General features: G+C 42.2%; 1 protein-coding gene across 2 annotated transcripts in view; it reads right to left on the reverse strand.

The window, feature by feature from the left end:
* Positions 1–2,904: 2,904 nt before the first annotated feature.
* Positions 2,905–24,260, reverse strand: part of CHN1 (chimerin 1) — a 197,261-nt gene continuing 175,905 nt past the window's right edge. For both annotated transcript variants that reach the window (XM_047772923.1, XM_047772924.1), the window contains 5 exons: positions 16,358–16,531; positions 15,275–15,352; positions 12,388–12,525; positions 5,203–5,308; positions 2,905–3,806 (listed from right to left, as the gene is read on the reverse strand). In XM_047772923.1, the coding sequence (XP_047628879.1) occupies positions 3,635–3,806; positions 5,203–5,308; positions 12,388–12,525; positions 15,275–15,352; positions 16,358–16,531 (668 nt within the window). In that variant the 3' untranslated portion in view covers positions 2,905–3,634. The remainder of the gene's footprint in view (positions 3,807–5,202; positions 5,309–12,387; positions 12,526–15,274; positions 15,353–16,357; positions 16,532–24,260) is intronic.

Raw genomic sequence — 24,260 nt, forward strand, 5'->3', positions numbered from 1 at the left:
AATGTTTTGAGGATCTAGCATTGCTGCAGCTGTGGCTTAGGGGAGACTGGCTTGTATCTGGTTCCTGGCTCGGGAGCGCCATATGCCGCAGGGCAGCCATAAATAAATACATAAAAAATGAAATAAAAGTTAGGGGAGTTCCCATCATGGCGCAGTGGTTAATGAATCTGACTAGGAACCATGAGGTTGTGGGTTCGATCCCTGGCCTTGCTCAGTGGGTTAAGGATCTGGCGTTGCCGTGAGCTGTGGTGTAGGTCACAGACACGGCTCGGATCCCGTGTTGTTATGGCTGTGGTGTAGGCCGGCAGCTACAGCTACAATTCGACCCCTAGCCTGGGAACCTCCATATGCCACGGGAGGGGCTCTAGAAAAAGGCAAAAAAAAAAAAACAACCCAAAAAACAAAACAACAACAACAACAAAACCCAATTAAATAAATAAATAAATAAATAAAAATTAGGGAGGCTGGCAGATCCCTGACAAAGCCATGCTTCTCTGGCCTTGTGTGTCCCACCACAATGGGTGGTCATGGGTCATAGCCAAGCTGTGTCCCTTGGGAGTGTGAGGTGTGGTGATGTACAGAGAGAACCTGGCTATCTCAGCTCATAAAAGGAAGTGCCTCTCACTTGACACTAAGAGACAAACGTGAATGCCGTGCAGTTGACACAGGCAAATCGCGTTGTAAAGACGCTTAGAGAGTTCCATGAGAAGTTATCTTCCCAATGACTATACAGTTGGGAGGAAAGTTTTGGGCATCCTGCTTTTCCAATGCGTATGAAAAACAAACTTTTCTGGTTCCCAGTGGACTTGCCAATAATATGTCATCAGCTTCGGGACCATAAACTCTAAAATACTCTGTTAAAAATGAGTGGTGTCACTGCCCTGAAACCAATTTATTCAGAGATCTTCTATTTGAGCTCATCAAGTAATCAGAAATATTTTGATAAATAGCCATTCTTCCACTTAGGGACACGTTTTTCCTCTCGGTTCCGTGAAGAGCTACTTCCTCTAGCCAGCTGGTCTCAATAACTGGCATTAAAAACTAACAGAAAAATGGATGGGGAGAAGGGGGAAAATCTTTGATTTCTCAGTCATTTCTTTAAAACTATATATAGAAACTTGAGAAAGAGACTTTATGTTCAGGACAGAGTATCTGCAGTGCTGCCAAGTCTGTGGGCGACGGAGGAGAGGTTTACTGGTCCCTCTTCCCACTCCTGCTGGGATGGAAACTGAAACCTCTGCTTCGTCATAAAGGTCAAGGTTTAAGAAATCTCTAACTCGTCTTGGAAAGAGATGTATAAAAGACTCTGGTTAATTACTAAGAGCCTCCCTAAGTGACTGGGAACGGTTCCTTCATTTCAGGGAGCATCTCTCAGCAGTGGAAGGGGGCTCCCAGACCACATAGCTGTGATTTGAACCTGCGTCCTGAGGGCATGCACCACACATCCATCTGTTTAAAAGCATAGCCAGTGCCCTTGGTCACAAACCTGGTGAACAGTGACTTTGTCTGAAGACGTACTCAGCACTTTATCTGAACAGCTGCTTAATCTTTACACTGATCAGGCCCAGCTCCTGCCCCAGATCTACTTCTCATTCTAAAAAGTGCCTGCTCTCAAGTCAGACATACCTGTTCTCTTTAGGAAAAAAACAGGGGGACTGTGGTTCTTTAGTTTTTGTTTCTTAGGGCCGTGTCCGCAGCATAGGAAAGTTCCCTGGTTGGGAGTCGAATTGGAGCTGCAGCTGCCGGCCTATGCCACAGCCACAGCAAGTTGGATCCCAGCTGCCACTGCAACCTATTCTTGCAGCAACACTAGATCCTTAACCCACTGAGTGAGGCCAGGGATTGAACCCGCTGGATACTAGTCGGGTTCTTAATTCCCTGAGCCACAATGGGAACTCCCTGTGTTCTAATGAGGCATATTTCTTTACAGCTGAGTTCCCCCTTTAAAAGGACTCAGTACAGAATGATTTTCAGTCCTGAGCACATAGCAGCAGTTCAGCAGATGTGCCTACCCAGGGACAGATCCAAGTTGGCAGATTTCTCTGACAAGTGTATTTCATGAGTCAAAAGCAGCGCCTTAGTGTTTAGTGCCCTTCAGTGACCTCCATTTTAAAGAAAATGTCTGATATATAAAACAAAGCTCTGTACTTTATTAATCTATGTATCCCACGTTGCTTAGCACAGTGACGGACTGCATAACCACACTGAGTATCAACATTAATAAAACATACAATCAGCTTCCTACTAGAGCCTAAGGGTAAAAATATGGAAAAACTCCATACTTCTGTCCTCATTATCTTTGAGAGAGTCTTAAAGCCTTAAGGATTGAAATGGCAAAAATGGAACTGTGTCTTGTATTTTTCTTTTTCTTTTTTTTTAAAAAAATTTTTAAAGCAGGACAGAACTTTAGTTCTGGAAGGGTGCTCATCTGATAGATAAGGAAACAGATTCTGGAGGGTAATTTGCTCAAAGCCACATGGGTGGCTAGTGAAGGTATCAGGCCCACGCCCTGGTTTCCCGGTGTCACGCTGCACACAGACCACCCTTCTCAGGCAGCGTGGTTGGCTCAACTGCTTGTCAACATCATGCATTTCCAACAAACCAAATGTTTAGAAAGTCAGTCTTTTTAGTCTTTTTTCTTTTTCTGATGGCTCTAGAAGAACTCCTGCTTGCCCTCCCTACTCTCTCAGAAAGCTGAGAAAATATTCTAGATTTTTGCTATAGTATACAAGGAGAAAAGTAAATCCAATCAATGGGCATTCTTTTTCTAAGCGGTTTAAAATTTTTTTTAGGAGCTCAATGCAAAATTTTCAGCAGTAAACAAAAGAGATGCGAGGGAGTACTCAGCATTAAATAAACAGCCAAACACATGTTTCCAGAGACTCTCAGTCATGAGAAAAAAGGAAGCTATCCATATTTTTGATTTCTAAAAGCCAAATTTAATAAATTAATAAATGCATGCCAGATAAAAACACAAAATTACAACTGAAAACCAATAATAATTTAACAGAAAATGCTCTGCGTTGTTCTTTTTTTATTGGTATAGATAATTTACTAAAGCAAATCTGAAAACACATTCTGCTTTTGCTGGAAAGAAAGTACTATGTTAGAGAAGAACTAAGAGAAACCAGAAATAAAGCATTTGAGAAAGTAGGCATATGTTATAGTCTATGGCAATGCAGCAGCCAGAGGTGCCGTTTGATCCGTGTGTGTGCATGTTTATGTAAGCATCAGAAACCAATGACGGAGGACCCAAAAGCGAAGTCACGACAGATTTACTCTGCGAAACATGCTGAATCACAACCACAGGCGACCCAGGACGAAGGGGCGGTGCAGGCTTGGTGTCTCCTTTGTATGGGGTTCCCTTGCCAAACAGGGGGCTAATCATGCAATAGCTTGAGATTCTCTTAACATGATAAACACCCAGGATTACTAGAATTGGAAAGCGTGTGTTCACGGTTTTACAAGGACAGCTGAGCGGTGCTACAGAAACAATGGAAAAGCTCCTTCATTTTCATCTGGTTATATGCCCGAACTTCTAACCAAGAAATAATTCAGCTATAAGAGCCAATTAAATTACTATAAAACATTCCTTCATCTGTAAAACATTTTTGTTTTCCTTCAAACTAAAAATTTAAAATAAAATGTCTTCGTTTTTGATAAGCAGCTCTACCACCAGTCTCTGGTATCGTATATCGTTCAGTGCGGCCATGGCATCGAGCTCTGGAGACCTCATGAGGGTCGGGCCGAAAACAATCCCAAGGTTCTCCGCATTCATCAGGTTCTCCTTTTCATGGAGGGTCACTCTGCAAAAATACAAGGAAGGGGGGGGGTGACTGTGTGCAGGCCATGGGGGTCTCCGTTGTGCTTGAGCGCTAAGCCAGAAACAAGACTCACAAGAAAGGTTTACACCCGCGGATCAGCTCTGCTTCCTCTGTACTCCGCCTCAACTTCCAAGTACAGACTTTGTGTAACATACAAGACGTTAGCAAATAACGGAAGCTGCTGGTGGTCACTGAAGCTGAAGCCTGAGTTAATGTGCTGGCCGGGGTGCGGTCAGTTCTCTTTGTGGATTCTCCTGCCCTAGCCTGGGGCTGCTGGGGTCTGTTTGCAAACTGAGAAGGGACTGGGTCATTTCAATTATTCCACCAGCCCTCTCTCCACTCCGGAGATCTGGTTTCCTACAGAGCATTTGTGAAAGCTGGGGAGTTTATGGAGAAGCGAGGGAGAGATGGGTAGGGTGCTTTGTCAGGGAGGATAAGTATTTATATTCTTTTCCCTGCTCTGCTGCAGCAAAGGTACGAACTATAATTTGAGAGTTATCCCTTTGTTTTAGTGTGGAGTCCTTAACTGCATCCACATAGGAAGCAAACCTGAATTTACAAGCGAAGCTGTAAGCACATAAAATAAAAGTTTTACCTCCTGGTGCTTTTAAGGAGGAAAAACATGTAAATACTTAAAAGCACCGTGAGTTAAATATTCATTCATTTCTGGGTACCTGGTGCCTAGAGGCAACAAAAGAGATGTCAAGTTCTGTTATCTTTTTTGTTTCCGATTGGTCTTATAGCTGGAAACCCAAAACCACTAAAACTTGGTCACATAATTTTAAAAACTTTGCTTCAGCTGGGGAGAGCGAGCAGGGAAATAAAGCGACATCACCATCAATCACTTTAAAACATTAAACCAGAAGTCACTGAAACATTTTACTTTCCATTTCTCCCTTTACGCCTTATTGTAATCTATCACTTTTTAAAGCAGTCTTGAGCACTGGCAACATTAATTCAATCTAAAATCTCACGTCTGAAGTGCCTATTCTGGAGCAAGACTTAAGAAAAGGGAGCCTTCCTGCAAGTTGCTTCACTCTGTTTTATTATGCTAATACCAGTGCTTTACAGCTGCAAGCTTGTCCCTTTCCACAAAAACGAATCCAAGTCCCTGGCAGAACATTGGTATTTCTAGTATGTTCGCACACAAATACTGAAACTGCAAATCCATTTATGTCAGAGTCAAGTCTGCACTCAGTATTGCAATGCAGAATATTTTTAGCATTCCTTCCCAACGTGTGCGATTTCACACAAAGAGACAAGTTCTCTGTGCATTTATTTATTCATTCAGTGGATCGGATGTCCTTTCACCTTTGCTCTCTTTGACTCTTAACATGTGAATGTGGTACCAGTATAAGTTTCCAAGTCTGTGACTTGCCTCTTCAGATGCCCCATGAGGTACCGGAGGGTTTCGCAGTGAGCTGGCGGCAGCAGTTTCAGTGCTTCATGGAGGGTTTCTAATTGCTCATCAGGATCCATAATTTCTACAATAGCAAGAGGAATACCACGGAGAGAAAAATTGGTACAAATGGTCCATTTAATTCTATTCTTGTGGTGATCTCCCCATATGGGTAGGAAACGCTTTCTCACCAGTCCTTGCCCACAGTTTTGGAAAATGTTTTCTAAGGTTCAAATCTCAGATTGCCAAAAGTTTAATGTCAGTGTGGCATTAGCATGTTCTTGGACTTTTGGGGAGAGCATGCAGTGTTTTCACTTGAGGGTCCTGGAGTCTGGAAACCATGAAAATTGGATATCAGATGTATAGGTTGTAACTATAAAAACTGACACATATGTGCATGAGGATGAAAACATATACATTCAAATGAGGTCATCCTAGAACACTACAGACATATTTAAGTGATGCTGCACTGTTCAAAATACTGTGAAAACCTCCTTTCAGCAATGGTATACACAAGCTACACCGGCCCAACGCTCCCTTTTTAAACCAAGAAATGGATCATCCAATATTTACTTCCATTATTCATTAGACTTTTAGTTTTAAATTACTTTGGAATATAAAAAAGTTAATTCTACCTTCAAAGCACAAAAATATTGTACCACTTAGGATAGTCAGGAAAATGCAAGGCAGACTTTGAAAGCAATTCCAAATGTTCTGAGTGACAGCAGGATCCCTGAAATAAACATGGCTCTTACGAAGGTATAAATGTTGACGAAGATCATCTTCCTTTGGATATTTCAGTTCTCTGTTGGCCAAAAAAACCCCCACATTCCTTTAAGGTCACCGAGTACATTTAATTCACCAATTATTCCCATATTCAGAAACAACAAACATCTTTAAAATTTTGTGCTCTCAAAAAGAGGACCCTAGGAGTTCCCATAGCGGCACAATGGAAATGATTCCGACTAGAAACCATGAGGTTGCAGGTTCAATCCCTTGCCTCGCTCAGTGGGTGAAGGATCCCGAGTTGCTGTGAGCTGTGGGGTAGGTCTCAGATGTGGCTCAGATCTGGTGTTGCTGTGGCTGTGGTGTAGGCCGGCAGCTACAGCTCTGATTTGACCCCTAGCCTGGGAACCTCCATATGCTGTGGGTGTGGCCCTAAAAAGACAAAAGACCAAGAAAAGAAAAAAAGACCCTAGCACGTTCTTGCTTCAACCCAATTATCAGGAAGATGGGGTGCCCTGAAATGCTGGATAGCAGTGTTGAAATGCTGGAAGGCCACATCTGATCAGAATATAACATTTATGACAATAATCCTACTTTTTCTCATTTATAAAACAAACCAACTCAATGGCAACATATTGGAGTCAAGTTAAAAACTGATATAAGATGAATGTGAAAAGTTCCTAGCACTGGCAGAGCACCGATAAATTTTAGAATGTGAACAGTGACTGAAGCTTTTTTAATTCAAATAAACTTAGGTCATTTTACAATTTCTGCCCAAAGCTTCCCCAAAGTTCTTCATTCATTTCTTAGCAATAAAGAACATATTATTTGCCTTTTGCTATGATAAATAACTCATGGTTCTTTGACCCCTGGGGCTTCTAAAGTGTGCTGATTCATAAGAGCAATAATATCTCAGATCCTGAAATTCAATCACTTAATTTCTAGAATTAAGAGAAAAAAAAATCCCATTTACTCTAGAAAACTATTAGTTTTTATTTAGCTAGGGTTTTTTTTTTTTTTTTTTTTTACCTTTGGACTGATTTGAAACTACAGTGTTCTAGAAATTAAAAAAAGAGTAACTTGTTCCATTTTTAATTTCTATAATCTTTACAAGGAGACTGTGTGAAAGGGACAGTGTTGGGGGCCTAGCAAATAAGCAAAATTCGCTGCTCACGGAGAGCTTACTTTCTCCGAGAGGTGACTGATAAGAAACAATGAATGACTATTCTATCTTAGAGTTTACGGTAGATTAGAACGAGGCACGTGCTATGGAAAAAGCAGCAGGATAAGAAACACCGGAAGGGCTGAGAAGAGGGTGCAATTTTAAGTGGGGTGGTCAGGATAGACCTGAGGAAGAAGGAAGGTGCTGAGTACAGACTGTGCATGAGGGAATGAGGCCCATGGAGAGATGTGGGTGAAGATGGTTCCAGGTAGAGGGACAGCCGTGCAAAGGTCCTGTGGGGAGAGTGTGCCTGTAACATCTGAGGAACAGCAAGGAGCCACGTGTGGCTGCAGGAGACTGAGCAGAGGGGAGAGAAGAAGGGGGTGAGCTCGGGAAGGTAATAGGATGCTTGACCTCGTCAGTGCCCTGGGCTCTTCTAAGAGCACAGCATTTACCGAGAGAAATGGGCTAACTCTGCATAAACGGGGGCACATTCTTCACACCCTCTCTCCTCTGGCTGCCACGTGGGTGTAAAGAATGTGCAGAGTATGTAAAAACAAGAGTGAAACCAGAGGGATCCTTCTGGTTATTATTACAGAAATCCAGGTGAGGCTTGATGCTCGCTTAAGACCAGCTGGTGGCAGCGAACGAGGTCAGAAGGTGCTAGATGATGGGTATTTTTTGAGGGTAGAGTCAGAGGATTTCCTGATGGTGAATGTATGACAATGAGAAGCCTCAAGAGTGAGCCAAGTTTTGAGCTTGGGCAGCTGGAAGGATGGAGCATCAGTTCGCTGAGATGGGGAAGATTCTGGATGGAGGAGGTCTAGGTGGACGACGCAGAGTTCTGTCTGAGGCATCTTTCAGACGTCCGAGTGAATATGCCAACCGGGGATTAATCTGGGGTTTAGGCAGAGGTCCAGACTGGAGGTATACATTTGGGGACATTGGACAAAATGCACTTGAATATCCTGATGTTAAATTCTTCTCTGGAATTCATTTATCTTTTTTTCCCTCCACTTGGAAGAGTATTACCCATGATCCCAATTTTTCAGAGAGCACAAATCTTTAGCCCCAAGAAAACCACAGCATCATTTAAGAGGGAGACACGCGCACTGGAAGATACTCAGAGATGAGGGTCCACCGTCAGCTGTTTCAAGTCTGTGCAAGGCTTGCACGTGGGAGAGCATGATTCTAGGACCACCGCCAATGGGAGGGCGTGAAAAGCAGGCAGACTTCCGTGTGCATCTGTCAGTGGACATCTGTGCATCAGTGGACGAGCTGCCCAGAGAAGCAGTGATCTTGCAGTTACAGGGTATTTAAAAGAGAATGTTTTATAGAAGTTCTTTGGTGTCCAAAAACTCCAAGAGTCTATGGTTCTTAATATAAAAAAATTATGTTGACTCATTCAACAAGTGTTTCCGAGCATCTATTATGTAACTGGGCACTGTGGGGAAACAAGCAGGAGAGGACCCCTGCCTTTGAGAGGGTTAGGATCTAGTAGAAAAGACCAGACAGGACTGTCAGGTCAGTGGCATGGGCATCCAGTGGAGAAAGGTGGCTGAGAGGGGGGCCAGGGAGGGTCTGGAGGATTTGGGGGTGTGGACACTGAGGGGGCAGGAACCTGTATCAGAGCCAGCTGTAAGCTCTTTGCAAGAAAGTACTATCAATTCTGGATAGAGCAAATACAAGAAGAATAAAACTTTTGAGGCCAGCAGAAGAGGTGAACCAGTGGTGGCGGTCGGGGGTGGATGACTCTGCATGCTCCCTTCCCAGGCTTCTCTTAGGACATTTTAAGTTGCTGAGGACAAAGAAGCCTGGGTTTTATTTCAGAGTTTAGGGACGCGCTCAAGGTTAGCCGCTGACTGAGTCATGGAGCTGTTCTAAGGTCTTCTGGGAAGAGAGCTTAGACTCCTCAGCTAGAGGGAGGTTTCTGCACGCAGCCCTCCTGGGAGCTCCGCCAGGCAGTGAGCAGGGCTTGTGAGAAGCAGGTCTTCTAGGCTTTCGTGTTGGAGGGCACCAATTTCTTCACTGCGGGAGGGAGCGAGGAAGAAGGGCTGGCTAGGCCAAGACTTCTAGATGGTTCATAAGGGAATTTCCAGGGGATTCTGAAGCTCTTTGAGCCTTTGGTCGGATGCCCTGGCCTCCTCCACCCTTGCATCCCTTTTTCCTTTCCTGCAGCCACTCTCTCCAGCCTTCAACCAACATGTTCTCCAAGGGTTGGGGGTGGGGGGTGGGGGGATGGCAAGGGCAGAGCTCAAAAAGCTTTTGCAGGAGAAAGCTTTAGCGTGAACTCTGACTTTTTTGTTGACACGGGTGGCTCATAAGTGCTAGAGATGCCTGAGACCTAAAGCACATGGCCCCAGTTGTTTTAGGGGCTGAGAGAGAAAAAAGTTCAGGAGCACCCCCAGGGATGGTTGTGCTAGCCCAGGGCTTCGTCTGGAAGGGGTTCTGCCCCTCCCCTCCTGTCTTCATCCCTGTCTTTTGTTCCCTGTTCCATCAGGGCACCAGGCAGTGTGCAGAGGAGAGAGAGCCAGGGCTTTGATGTTAGACAGATGGAGGTTTGAATGCGAGGGCCACCTTCACTAAGGGACCTTGGATGAGGTACTTATACCCATAATAGTTCTTCCAAAACAACACCACGGGTGTAAAGGGCCTAGCTCCATTCCTGGCACCTAGTAAATGCTCTGTAAGTCTAAGCTTCTTTCATCTTCCTTATCTGCCTGTACTAAGAGAATGGCTGTGTCTCTGCATCTAAAGAATGAAGCAGATGCTACCACTAGAAAAGACATGATACAAGGATCCAATGTTCCACAAAATCTTTGATATCAACATCCAGCATGTAGAGGAAATGCTTATATTGTACATAAGTATTAGGCCCAAGGTTTTGGTATTTGGTCTAAAACATCAAAATAGTTTTATATTATAAGGAAATGAAATTTCCACCTTGATTTAGGAAAGTTTCTTTTCTTTTTGTTTTTAAATGACAGTTGCAATATTTATTATTATTTTTTTTGCCTTTTTTTTTGCCATTTCTTGGGCCACTCCCTCGGCATATGGAGGTTTCCAGGCTAGGGGTCGAAGTGGAGCTGTAGCCATGGCACAGCCACAGCAACTTGGAATCCGGGCCACATCTGTAACCTACACCACAGCTCACGGCAATGCCAGATCCTTAACCCATTGAGTGAGGCCAGGGAGCGAACCTGTGACCTCATGGTTCCTAGTCGGATTCACTAACCACTGAGCCACGACGGGAACTCCGAGAGTTGCAATGTTTTATTTCAGGTTCTCCCTTGTTTTTGTTTTTTTTTTGTATTTTTTTCTTTTTTGCCACACAGGCAGTATGTGAGAATTCCTGGGCCAGGATTGAACCTATGCCACACAGCAGCAACCAGAGCCACAGCGGTGAGAACGCAGGAGCCTCAACCCGCTAGGCCATCAGAGAACTCCCAAAAGTTTCTTTCTTATGATGTGCTTTCAAGAGCTCTCTGAGAGGTGACATAAGGGGGCTGGCTGATTTCAAACAGGAGGGCTGTTTCAGACGCAAACCCAAGAATAGTGACAAAGGCTTCGGAAGAATAATAAAAAGGGGGGAGGGCCTCAGCAATGGTGGGTGTGGGCAAAGAGGATGAGGTACTTTGGGGGCGTGGGGCGAAAGGCCTTAAATCCATAAGGAGAGCTTAGATTTTTCTTGTGCGTTGATGAAGTGGTTGTGGAGTGTTCAGAACTGGGGTTTATAACCTTGCCCTGTCCTCTGCTTACTGGACACCCGGGAGTAGTAGCTACAGAGCCAAGTTTCGCTTTTACTCCCAAGCAGCCTGGGGGCAGGAACATGTCCAGTGGAGCCCTCAGTGTTGCCCTGGGGATCAGAAAAAACCATGCTCTGAGCAGCCCTTCGTGATGCAGACATGTGTCAAGTGCTTTCCAGATTAATGACGATCAGCCTTAGCTCCTTGGGGAGGAAACTTCTGCCCCAGCAAACAAGAATCTCTAAGTTCCCTTGGACAATTTTCATGATCTGCCCTGAATCCATCCCGTATTCCCATGGAAGCGATCTAGAGTCTTTCAGGCTCCTAACATGAACGTTTAATAAAAATTGGTGTAATGCTCACAGCTGTTCTCTACAGGACAGCTGGAGCTGACCCGCAAGAAATCAGAGGTCCATGGAACTAACCACAAAAATTCTCAACACGAGCTCTACAGGGAAAGCTGAAAATCAGAACAAAGAAAGTTTGTACTTCATGAAATTTCAAAGTCAAAAAGCAAATCAGTATTACTAAGGAAGTGATGTTATTATTTAAAGATCAAGACAACATATGGTTTTTAAGAAAGAAAAGCAAGTGACAGAAATAGCCTATCTTTTCTAAAAAATGGTAATGCCAACACAAAATCTGTTAAGAATTCCCTTCTTTAAAAAGACAAGTGTGAATTACAGGTATGATTTTTGCACCATAAATAAAATTTGACAATTGAGCCTTTGCTTTTTCTCATTTTCATCTCAACTAGAACTTAAAAAATAACTTCTTGATCTAAAACAGTGCTTCCTCAAGTATGATCTACAGACCAGTGCCAGTTTGCAAACTGTTAATGGCCTGTCACAGGCTAAGTACAGAAATTGAGAGTAAGAATTTAGAAACTTTTATGGCAATCTGATTGAGTAATCTTTATGCTTGCTAAATCTAATAACAAAATAGTTGGCTTTTTTTTTCAATTTTGGTTTTTGAGTTATTCATTTTATTTTTATTTTATTTTGCTTTTTAGGGCTGCAGCCACAGTATATGGAGGTTCCCAGGCTAGGGGCTGAATCAGGACCTGTAGCTGGCGACCTATACCACAGCCACAGCAATGCAGGATCCGAGTCACATCTGCAACCTACACCACAGCTCATGGCAATGCCAGATCCTTAAGCCACTGAGCGAGGCCAGGGATCGAATCCTCAACCTCATGGGTCCTAGTCGGGTTCTTTAATGGCTGAGCCATGAAGGGACCCCCCATTTTTTTTTAACTTTACAAAAGTCCTGGTCCATATCTAAGGAGAACTGGTACAAGCCTTGCTTTGGAAAATAAAGGTTATTAGCACATTACAAAGATGCTTCTGATGGCAGAAGTCATAAGTAACCCATGTCAGAGAAGAGTTAAAGATTCTTGTGAGTATATTAACCATGGAGAGAGGCCAGGGAAAAACATTTCATCAAATGCATTTAAGATACTCAGCAGAAAAAAACAGGGGACATGGTTACTGAGAAGAGGTTATTTGGAATGCGTGCCTTCATACTTACTGGCAGACTCTATGAACTTCGGGTAGGCGTCATACGTGATGAGTGGAATTGGTAAATCCCTGAAGTACAGTTTCAGCGCACCAGTGATAATGTTGATATCTTCATACATGTTCACAGAAATATCTGCTTTCTCACCATCTTTAAAGGATGTCACAAGAAACAAAAGTAAATATTGGGACTCACAGCAGCTTTAACAAATGACATTTTTTTATATATATACAGTTTTTAAAGGTCAGCAGAACTTCAGGTTTTAACATTAAATTCACTGTGCTGACATAGTTATCTATCTCTGTCTACCTACCTATCTACCTATCTAGTCTTTTCCTGTGAAAGACAAAACTTGGTTTTTGAAATTTTTCTTCTGAAGTTATTTTCCCATGTTTAATGATGGAGGGGAAAGTAGGAGATGATGGAGGTGAACAGAAATATTTTGAAATTTCAGGAGTGCTTGAGAATTCCTAGGAGAATAATGTGGGATTACTTTTTCTGCCTTTTCAAAATAAACAGAGTATGGAAACTCACAACGGAGGGACTCCCGACTTAGAAAAGACCCCGCACGAGGCCACCTTTGATTCATCCCAGGCTCCTACACATAACGTTAGGATCTTGCCTGAGCCCTGGGGGTAGGAGGAGTAGTGAGAAGTGAAAAAGCAAAACAAAACTTTAGAATGTAGACATTCCTTTATAAAATAGAGGACTATCTTAGAGTTGCTGGGTTTGAAGACTCTCAAGCAAAGCTGGCTTCCTTCAGGGTGGCCACTCCAACTCCCCTGCACTTAGTACTTTGTTCAAACATCTCAATTTTCATCTGCTTAAGATTTAATGAGGGTCTACGCTGAGCAAGATCTAACACTACATTTCTTTTATTCCATTTGGCTTATAAAAGATTCCTAGTGATTGAAAGCAGCCTCTTCTCTACACAGAGATCAGAATGGCTAAAATCCAGAACACGAACACCACAAAATGCTGGCAAGGATGTGGAGCCACAGAAACGCTCACTGGTTGCCAGAATGCCAAATGGAACGGCCACGGCAGACACACAGGCTCGACTTTACAAAGCTGAACCAACTCTTACCACCTGGTCCAGCAGTCACACTCCTAGCTGTTTACCCAAAGGTCCACACACAAAACCTGCACACAAATGTTTATAGTGGCTTTATTCATAATGGCCCCCAAACTGGAAACAATCACGATGGCCTTCAGTAAGTGAACAGATAAGTGGTGGTCCATTCAGACAAAGGAGTATTATTTGGCAATCAAAAATAAATGCGCTATCAACCACGAAGAAACACAGGAACTTTAAATGCTTATTGCCAAGTAACTGAAAAAACTATGAACAGTGTGATTCCAACTATCTGACATTCTGGGAAAGGCAAAGCTATGGAGTCAGTAAAAAGATCAGTGGTTGCCAGGTGTTCAGGGGGAGGAAGGGAAGGGCAACCAGGTGGAGTGCAGGGATTTTTATGACAGTGAAAGTTTTGTATAATACATCATGGTGGATATGTGATGTTGTGCATTTGCCAAAACCCACAGAACTGTGCAACATAAAGAGTGAACTTTAACTGTAAACTGCTGACTTTAGTTAATCACAGTGCATTGGTATTGGTTCATCAGTTGGAACAGGTGTATTGCACTGATGCAGGAAGTTCATAGGGGAAACTGTGGGCAGGGACAGGAGGGGAGGCGTTATCTGGGAAATTTCCCATGGCCGGTGGCTGGGAAAGGATGCGCTCAGCTGCTACCTCCCAGAGAAAAAGAAATGCCTCTTAAGATTCAACCTAGTGCTGGTTCAGGGTTGTTCCTGGTGCCACAGCTTCACCTCATCTTCCCTGATCTTATCCAGTACACAGGCTGGCCCAGACTTCCTCCTACTGGGTCGGTAATAATATTTCACTTCTTCTGTCTTTTGCCTCAATTGGCTGTGAAAGGTTTGCGTTGGGAGAGGAGTGGAGGATTAGAAGTGTACAGTTGCCAAGGAAAGAGGCTCTCTAAGATCACAACTCTTACTCTGCTCACTTCTTGTGTTCGAGTTTACAGTTCTTTGGTACGAGCTACGCCAGTACTCAAAGACAAACCAGAGAACCATGGGGCTATATCTTAGTTTAAAGGTTGCTTGGAGTTCCCGTTGTGGCTCAGTGGTTAACGAATCTGACTAGGAACCATGAGGTTGCGGGTTCGATCCCTGGCCTTGCTCAGTGGGTTAAGGATCCAGCATTGCCATGAGCTGTGGTGTAGGTCGAAGATGCGGCTTGAATCCTGAGTTGCTGTGGCGTAGGCCAGTAGCTACAGCTCTGATTAGACCCGTAGCCTGGGAGTGCGGCTTTAGAAAAGGCAAAAAGATAGGGGGAAAAAAAAAAGGTTGCTTAACATGAAAGAGGCTGCACTGAGCTTTCCTTTGGCTGGTTCCCTCTTCCCACAGTGGGTCTGATGCCAGAAGGTCCTCAGCTCCTCTGGGGTTCTTACCCTGACACATGAACTCGGACTTAGGTGACGAAAAGCTGAGGATGCATGCCCAGCAGGCAGAGTTAGGTGCACAAACCTGGGAACTCAGACCTGAAATGACTTAGATTCCCTCCCTCCCACCCACTGCCCTGTTGTCTCCATAGTTCTTGGTAAATTTAATTGCTCTGTATATACTTTGGACCAGCACTGGAGACTCAAATACTGGTAAAACAGTTAAATTTTAAGCTTCTTTCTCACCCTGAAATTTAACAGTTTAACACTTACGACTAATAAAAAAATAATAAAAATTATAGGTAAGTCTTTTTCTTTGGCATAATAATCATTAATGATTTAGAAAGATTAATGCAAAGTATAACATAAGAAATTATGCCTTTTTTGATAGAGTATTATTGCCCTAAGGTAATGAACCTGCTAGAAAACACACCTCTGTCAAAAGCCATCTTGACATCTTCAATGAGGTCACTAAATCCTGAAACTCGGTACAGTCCTTCAGAATTAAGACCTGTAAAAATAAAGCCAGGGAGCTAATTAGTTTCTTTGGAATTATGCCTTTTCTTCCAATTTTAACTTCTTCCCATACTTCAGGCTAGGGAAGTAATGTGTTAGGAAGGATGATAAAATATACATGTTTAGAAACCTCTTCACAATTTTCTCCTAAAACAAAACCATCTCACTCACAGTTCTTTAACTCTGACTTACTGTCACCTGAATATCTGTAATTTGGTTCATCATTTTGTCTAATTAGATCAAACATGTTGAGTCTTAAGGGAAATAATTCATCACCCCAGTAACATCATAAATTCTTTTACATAATGGAAGACTAAGATAAACTATATTAATAGGCCTATAGCAGTTTTTCCCAAGTGGCAAAGAATAATTAGGGTGTAGTTCTGGTTTTGTTTTTTGGTCTAGCATAGTTTTAAACAGAGCATTTACACCTTTGCTTTTTGAACCTAAGAAAAACACAAAAACTAAATAATGAAGTGGTGTTTACATGTCAACTTTTACAGCCTGGAAGCATCATCCATCAATACCTCTTTAAGCATATTTCCCATAACTGGTTAAATGTACCTTGAAATCATGCTGGTTAATTATTTGTTAAATTAATTCATATCACACTTTCAGATCATCTGAAATCATTCCCCCTAAACTTTCAGAAGCAAACCTGGTTGTGGAGTTCCTGTCATGGCTCAGTGGAAACAAATCTGACTGGCATCCACGAAGACACAAGTTCGATCCCTGGCCTTGCTCAGTGGGTTAAGGATCCGGCATTGCCTTGAGTTGTGGTATAGGTCACAGACGTGGCTCAGATCTGGTGTTGCTGTGGCTGAGGTGTTAGCCGGCGGCTACAGCTCTGATTAGACCCCTAGCCTGGGAACCTCCATATGCTGCGGGTGCAGCCCTAGAAAAGACAAAAAAAAAAAAAAAAGAAAGAAAGAAAGAAAAAAGAAAACCTGGCTGTGGCAGGGAGTGATGACTGCTCTGAACTGCCCTGGAAACGCCTCACCTCGAGACTCGATCTCCCTGATGCACATGTCCACCACCATGGGCCGCTTAGTGATGTGCGCTTTCACGAGTGTTGTAAGGTCGCAACTGTACACCTTCTTGACGTGTTTCAAGTCTGGCTTACAGTCATTTGGGACCATCTTGGAACACTGCTTATGAACATTCAAACCACAATCTAAAAAGAAGAATCAAGACAGGGACAACATTATTTTCAGAGTTTTGAGCCTTCTGGAGTGTTTATTGTGGCCAGACACTCCAACTTGAGTTAGGTTTTAAAAAGGAAGACGCTGCAGGGGTTGGGAAAACACTTTTCCCATCCATTCTTTGATAAAAATTTGATTTTACGTTAGAAGACCAGAGGAGTTCCTGTTGTGGCTCAGCAGTTAACGAACCTGATGAGGATCCATGAGGATTGAGGGTTTCAATCCCTGGCCTCGCTCAGTGATCGAGTGAGGATCCGGCATTGCTATGAGCTGCTAGTTATTTATGATAATTATAACAATCAACAAAGAAAATTAGCCAAAACTTATAAATGAAATTGTTCTTTCAGTAAATATGTAGACACTGCCAACTTGAAATAAGAACTTAGAGCCTGTGGTGAGTTTAAGGGAGGAATTTATATATACCGAGCACCTCCCATGTGCTAGGTGTCGAGGGAAGTTAAGTCTTTGCATGCGTGTGTGTGTGTGTGTGTGTGAACAGCAGTGGAGACGGCACAGCCAGTGCTAAGGGCACCCAAACATCATCGCTAAAGAACAAAAGCTGCTGCTTTGAATACATAAAGGCTTCCAGAGCAAGGAGCTTGACCTGTACTATTTGAAGAAATTACCCAACCCTGTTCTGTATAGTTAAATAACATCCAAATGGGTACACAAGCCAAATTCCAAATTCCTTTTTACATTTTATATATATATATATATGTATGTATATATATATGTATGTGTATATATATATATGTATATGTATTTTTTTTTTGTCTTTTTGCCATTTCTTGGGCCGCTGCTGCAGCATACGGAGGTTCCCAGGCTAGGGGTCTAATTGGAGCTGTAGCCGCCAGCCTACACCAGAGCCACAGTAACACGGGATCCAAGCCGTGTCTGCAACCTACACCACAGCTCATGGCAACGCTGGATCCTTAACCTGCTGAGCAAGGGCAGGGATCAAACCCGCAACCTCATGGTTCCTAGTCAGATTCGTTAACCACTGCGCCACAACGGGAACTCCATGTTTTATATTAGATATAAGTGAGATCTGGTTCACTTGTAAGGCAAATCAATGGCAAAATGTTCACTTAAAATGCCTCATTTTTCCTAATAGTAATTTTGGATAAATCCTATGAAGTTAGAGCTAGATCTAGAACCTATTGTGTGATTTTCGAGTGAGTTACTTAAACTTCCTGTGTCTTGGTTACGTAAAATGGGAGTAATAGTTGTATTTATCTATTCGTGTTGTATCTAATATTCAGTTCTATTATCTATTAAGTTAATGTGAGGGTTTAATGTTGATATAAATAATGTGCTCACACAGAGGAAATCTTAAGTATCTACCATGACTCTGCTATTATTTAGAAGAATGAAGCTTTTCCTCGCTCACGCCCCAGAGTTTATTATACAGCACTTTCATAATCAGCTTAAGGTCAAGAGCTAACCTGACCTCTAAGTGAATTCTGTGTTTGTCAGATTTGAATGCCAGGTCCTGAAAAGGACTTGGCTACTGGGGTTATGGCTTTCTGCATCTACACTGTTCTTAATACATTTCATTCCCATAAAAGTATCTCCAAGTAAGTACATCATTTTTCTCTGACTGCTTTTCTCAAATCTGATGAGTTTTAAGCCACTCATTTTTCAAGTACTTTCACCCTCTCATTTTTTATCCTCTCCTGGGACTCCAACAACACAAGTGTCAAATCTCCTGTTATTGTCTTACAGGTTTCTGAGGCTCAGGTCACTTTTCTGGGGGGCTTTTTAGGGCTGCACTGTTGGCATATGGAAGTTCCTGGGTTAGGGGTCAAGTTGCCAGCCAGACACAGCCACGCCAGATCCGAGCTGCCTCTGTTGCCTATGCCACAGCTTGTGGCAATGCCAGATCCTTAACACACTGAGCGAGGCCAGGGACTGAACCTGCATCCTCATGGATACTAGTTGGGTTCTTAACCCACTGAGCCATAACAGAAACTCCTCAGTTCACTTTTTCAAGTATTATTTTCTCTTTCATTTGAATTGGATAATTTCTATTGATCTATCCTCAGGCTCCAAGATTCCTTCCTCTGACATATCGTAATCTGCTATTGAGCCCATCCACTGGGTTTATTTGTTAATAAATTTCCATTTAGTTCTTTCTTATATCTTCATTTTTCCCTGATATTTCCTATGTTTTCATTTGTTTTCAAGAGTGTTATAATTGCTTCTTGGAACATTTTTATAGTAGCTGCTTTCCTTGTCCGATTAATTCCAACATTTATGTCATTTCAATATTGGCAACTGTCCATTGTCTTTTTTCATCTAAGTTGAGATTTTCCTGGTCCTAAGTATGAAGTGTAATTCTGAACTACATCCTGGGTGTTTTGAGTATTATAAGACTCTGGTTCCTATAGAAATCTTTAATGTTAGCAGGTAGTTAACCTGTTTAGATTTAGAATACACATCCTAGCACACTGTTGTAGGCTGTATTTCCAGTGTCAATCTAGTTTACAAAGCCTTTGACGTGCTACTGCAGTGCTACTTTGCCTACCAGACTTGTGTGGTATCAAATGGCAAGACTCTACCCCATGTTCTCAGAGGGGAGAGGGCCACCTCCTAGTTATCACTGCAGAGTGAGGATGGAAGTCAGGGTCTGCCCACAAACCTGTATTGGGAGTAGTGCTGTGCTACATGGAACTGCAGGGTGGCATGGAACAGAGTTCTGATCATGGTTGCGGCTGCCTCATTACTGTAGGTTAGGATTGAAAAAAGGGTTCCACCCAAAGACTTGGGCTGAGTGGGTACTGCTTCTACTATAGGGTGGGGATGAAAGTCAGGGTCCTACCAACAGGCTCAGCCAAGGAGGGGTACCACTTTCTTCCTGCAAGATGGTGACGGAAGACAGGGCTCCATTCACAGACTCACAGGAGAGAAGTATAACCTTGTTATTGCAGAATGGGATGGAAAGCAGGGTTCCATCCAGACTTCTGCTGCAGCATCTACTGGGGAGGGGTAGCAATGTGGCTTTGTCACGGCATTCACCTGGAGAGTGGTAGGTAGGTAAGGCTAAGATATTTGTCTGGCTGGGCTGCCCTTTTCCCAAGGCTTTTTAGCTAGGAGGAGAAGGCTTTCCTTGGGATGACCTTTGTCTATGCTTGTTGGCATTTATGGGTTGTGGGTACCTCTAGTGCTCAGGCTGGGATACATAGGAATTTCACAAAAACCAAAACCCAAAATATCACCCAGCAACTTGCTTCTAGGTTCCTTGAGTCCTGAGGTTCCTAATCAGCCTTCCTTCTTTTATCCAACTTCAGCATCTTCTGATAGTTGACATATATATTCTGTCCCAGGTCTTATTATTATAGAGCAAAACATTTTGCATCTGGTCTAGAACCAGAAAGACTCTCACATAGTATTTTAAAAGTGTAAAAGTCAGCAGAGCTTCATTATCTAACAACAATGTTGACATGCCTCATACTGTACAATGTTGACTTCTATCTGTACATGGAAGTCACAGATCCAGTTGGAAGGAGCTGTTGGTAAGAGCCTATTCCAATGTCTTCATTTCACAAGGACAACAAAGCTCAGAGAGGCCAAATGCCTTGTTCAAGTCACTCAGCCAGAAAGTGGTAGAGAATCGAGGTTTAAACCTTGGCTTCCTCATTCTCAGCCTGTGCTCTTCTCACCTCTCACCGGCAGCACACCACGCACACGGAGTCATTTTCAGGACGGAAGATGAATTTGCTATTTTTAACTTTTTATTCAATAACATATATTTTACCCATTATTTGTTGTCTATATTTGTGTTTAAAAGATACTGCTATATTTTACTGTTATAGATATTTATATGTGATTTGGCAAGGACTCTGAAAATGCAGTGATAAAACCAAACCATCATATTCTTGTTTTGTCATATTCTTTCCCTGTGTATAAACTGTAAATGGAAATCAAGCAGAAAGCAAAACAGCAAAATTCTGATGCATTCACAGAAATCAGAACATCTAAACGGCACTAATGGTCTGATGTTAATATTAACTTTTTCCTTTGAGTGAATGTTTGCAGTTATCAAATGCCTAATTTATTTGTGACTCAGTGAAAACTGGGTAAGTGATGACTGAGCTTAGATTTAGGTATTTAACAAGGAGGGAAATGTTTCTGAAAGTGATATTCTTTCTTTCTTTTGAATAAGATTAAGCTGTGGGACAATACATTAATACTCAATTTTAGAAATGTTTCAAAGGCCAAATTTTTGGCAGGACTGGATATGAAGTCTTTCAGAAGACCAAAGGATAGGGCAAAGTCATTAAAATAAAGCATCTTTATACCCTTAAGTTCACAGTGTAATATACCAGCTCTGAGCTTGCTCTGAAAATTGCTGCTTCAGGGACTAGCAGTATATCAATATTTCAGTTTGCCATTAAGACTTTATTTGGTTTTCATACTTATTTATTAAAGTCATATAACTCCTATATAGTTCCATTTCTCTCAGGGAGGCTCTGCACTCTAAATGAAAAAAAGTCTATAAAAGATTATTTCATTTGTTGCCTCTCTTGGTTTGGTGGGTTATTTTTATGTCACAATTAAACCACATTTCCTCCTCCCAATTCTTCAAGTTAATAAGTATATGAAATAATGAATAAAAAATTCAAATCATATTTTATTTTCTCCTTTGATAGTAAAATATATCGATTACTTAGACTACTAACTTGAGGTTACTCACAGATTTTCTAGGCTTGATTTTTCTAAAAAAAAGTGTGCTTTATATCTAAAAAACACAGAAACCTATTTTTTGAAATAAATAGCTGATAATATTTATATTCTATTGCTAGCATGAAGGGGGTAATGTTAATGTGTGTTTCAAAAGGAAAGATAATTATTCATTCTTTCTGTGAGTGTTCCTATTTTAAAACTGCAAATAAGTTTTATTTTTAAACATGTTTCTTAGATGCCCCTACCCCCACCTCCACCCAGAAAAAGTGGGAATAGCCTGTTTCTAACATGCATCAGAAGTTGCTGTTTTCATAAGCAAAATTACGATGACTGCTTTGTTCTTTGGAATATTTATGAAAATAATGCTTTCACTTAAAAGTCTTAAGCAAGTCTAACTAATTTCTCCTTGGGTTACAAGGACAAACATAACTTTTTTAGGTATAATCACAGCAGGGATTAAAACAAAAGACATTGCTTCCCCTTCTTTTCTCCAACCTCAAAGTTAAGTGCTTGTATATGCATGAAGCAATAAATACTTTTTATTATTTAGGAAAAAAACTACTGCCATTTCCTTTGGGGGCTGCCAGCAATGATAATGATACTCTGGAAAAACGAAGTCACTTTCATAAATAACCAACACTAAGTTAATACGTCTGATTTACAACAATTATTAAATTTTTTTTGGTCCTTTTTAGTGCCGCACCTGCGGTATTCAGATGTTCCTCGACTATGGGTGGAAAGAGATCTCTAGCCACTGGCCTACGCCACAGCCACAGCTACAGCCACAGCCACGCGGGATCCGAGCAGCATCTGCAACCGACACCATAGCTCACAGCAACGCCGGATCTTTAACCCATTGAGCGAGGCCAGGGGTCGAACCCTCATCCCTGTGGACACTATGTTGGGTTCTTAACCTGCTGAGCCACAGCGGGAACTCCTATGACAATTATTACCTGGCTTAACTTCTTAGCATATTGTAGTAAGGCTAAAATGAAAACAATTCAGGAATGCTGGTAGAATATCATCTTGGTGAGAGGGATATTTGGCGATCTCAGTAAATTAAATAACAATAGGTTACTTTAACCTATAAGCTTAAGTTTCATAAAGAAAGGAAAAATGGTTTGGAGACAGCATTCTATCTGGATGATGATCCTTTGCTCTTAACTTTTACAGGCTACCTACATCGCTCATAAATATTCAGTAACTACACTCCCAAGCTGCAGTGAGGCAGTCCCTTGCTATGTCATTTTACTCACTTTACAGAAGGCTACAGTAAGGGAGACAGACAGTGGCAGATGAGATGCTGAATGCTGCCTATGGAACTCTGTGTTGCGAGGCTGTATTCTCATGACTCTCTCGGTTGCTCCCTCAGTTGCTCTTGTCGGCTGTGGGGTGCTGAGCAAGCCTAGAGCTTTTAGTCCCAAGGGACAGCTTGCTTGCTACCAGCTGGATTCAGTCTAATTCCAACAGCAACTCTGTCAGCCTGGTGACTAGATCGCCATCCAACACTTTGCATAATGTTAAAAAAAAAAAAAAAAAAAGGAGGGAGGTGGTGGGATACAAAATCGTTGCTTTTGGTAAACATTCCTTAAAAAATTCCTGACAAGTTCTCTTCTGCTTTGGTGCATTTTGAAAAAAGAAACCAGAACAAAGCAAGCTGTCTTAGGGATCAAAAGCAGATAAACACATCTCTTTTCTGAAAGGCAGTAAGTCTGCCATTTTTCTTTGGAAATGTTTTCATGTTTAGTGGTTAGTGCATTCGTTTCCCATTGCTGCTGGAATGAATTACCACACACTCAGTGGCTTAAGACAAGAGTTTATCATCTAACAGTTGTGGAGGTCAGAAGTCCAGAATCGGTTTCACTGGACTGATATCAGGGTGTTAGCAAGGCTGTGTTCCTTCTGGAGGCTCCAGGGAGGGATGTGCTTTCTTGCCTTTTCCAGCGTCTGGAGGCTGCCCGCAGTCCTTGGCTCAGGGTCCCCTTTCTCCATTTTTAAAGCCAGCAGCAGGGCATCTTTTCTGACCTTTGCTTCTGTCTTTACCTCTTTTCTCTGACTCAGCCTCTCTTGCCTCCCTCTTACAGGGACCCTTGTGATTGTGACAATCCACAATAGTCTCCCCATCTCAAATTCTGAAACTTAATCAGAGTCTCCTTTGCCACAAAAGAAAACACGGTCACAGGTTCTCAGGATTGGGAAGTAAGCACCAATGTTCACCATAACACGCTTAGTTCTCGCCCTCTCCCTACCTCTCTCTCTCTCTCAATTCTTAATTTGCATTCTATAAAATAAAGTAGATGGCTTAATACTGAGTAGATGCTTTTATATAAAGTAGATGGCTCAAAGGTCAGGGTGAGCCACTTCAGATGGAAGAATTTCACTGTCACTCCAAATTAGTTAGTTGTTATAGAAAACAGAGTGACTCAAATCTCAACCTTCCACATTCTAAAAACTGGGTTGACTTGTTCTTACATTGCTCATGAATATAGTTCCAGCCACACAGAATATAATGCTTTTGAGGACAAGCCTGAACAAAACGAAAGGGCTATTCTTTAAATTTCTGACCTTTACTCACAACAAGAAGTAGAGGCTATTCAAGTGGGTGGCTAGGGGATGGGGTAAATCATTCTTTTCCTTCACATTATTACCATCCTAAATGTCCCCAAACACTTCTTTCAAACATGATTTGGGACAGTAGCATATGGCCAAAGATAATTCGTATGTGCGGTACTGATTCTCTAATAGCGGACTCAGAATTCTTGCATAGATGGCCTGCACTCTTTCAAAATGTAAATGCTACACATCATTGCTCTAAAAAAAATAAAACCTTTTGAGTTACTGACAGTCATAGACTGTTCCAGAAACCAGTGCAGTCTCAGCTGGTCAAGGCTATGTCAGAAAGGCAAATCAGGCTTATTGAGACTGTCACTCTTTGAGCAGGTGATCTATGCTTTGGAAAGGACATTCCATTTGCCTTTGAAAAACCACTGCAAGGTGGATGGCCTCAACTACACC

The sequence above is a fragment of the Phacochoerus africanus genome, chromosome 3 (assembly GCF_016906955.1).
Source record: "Phacochoerus africanus isolate WHEZ1 chromosome 3, ROS_Pafr_v1, whole genome shotgun sequence".
NCBI classification, from domain to species: Eukaryota; Metazoa; Chordata; class Mammalia; order Artiodactyla; family Suidae; genus Phacochoerus; species Phacochoerus africanus.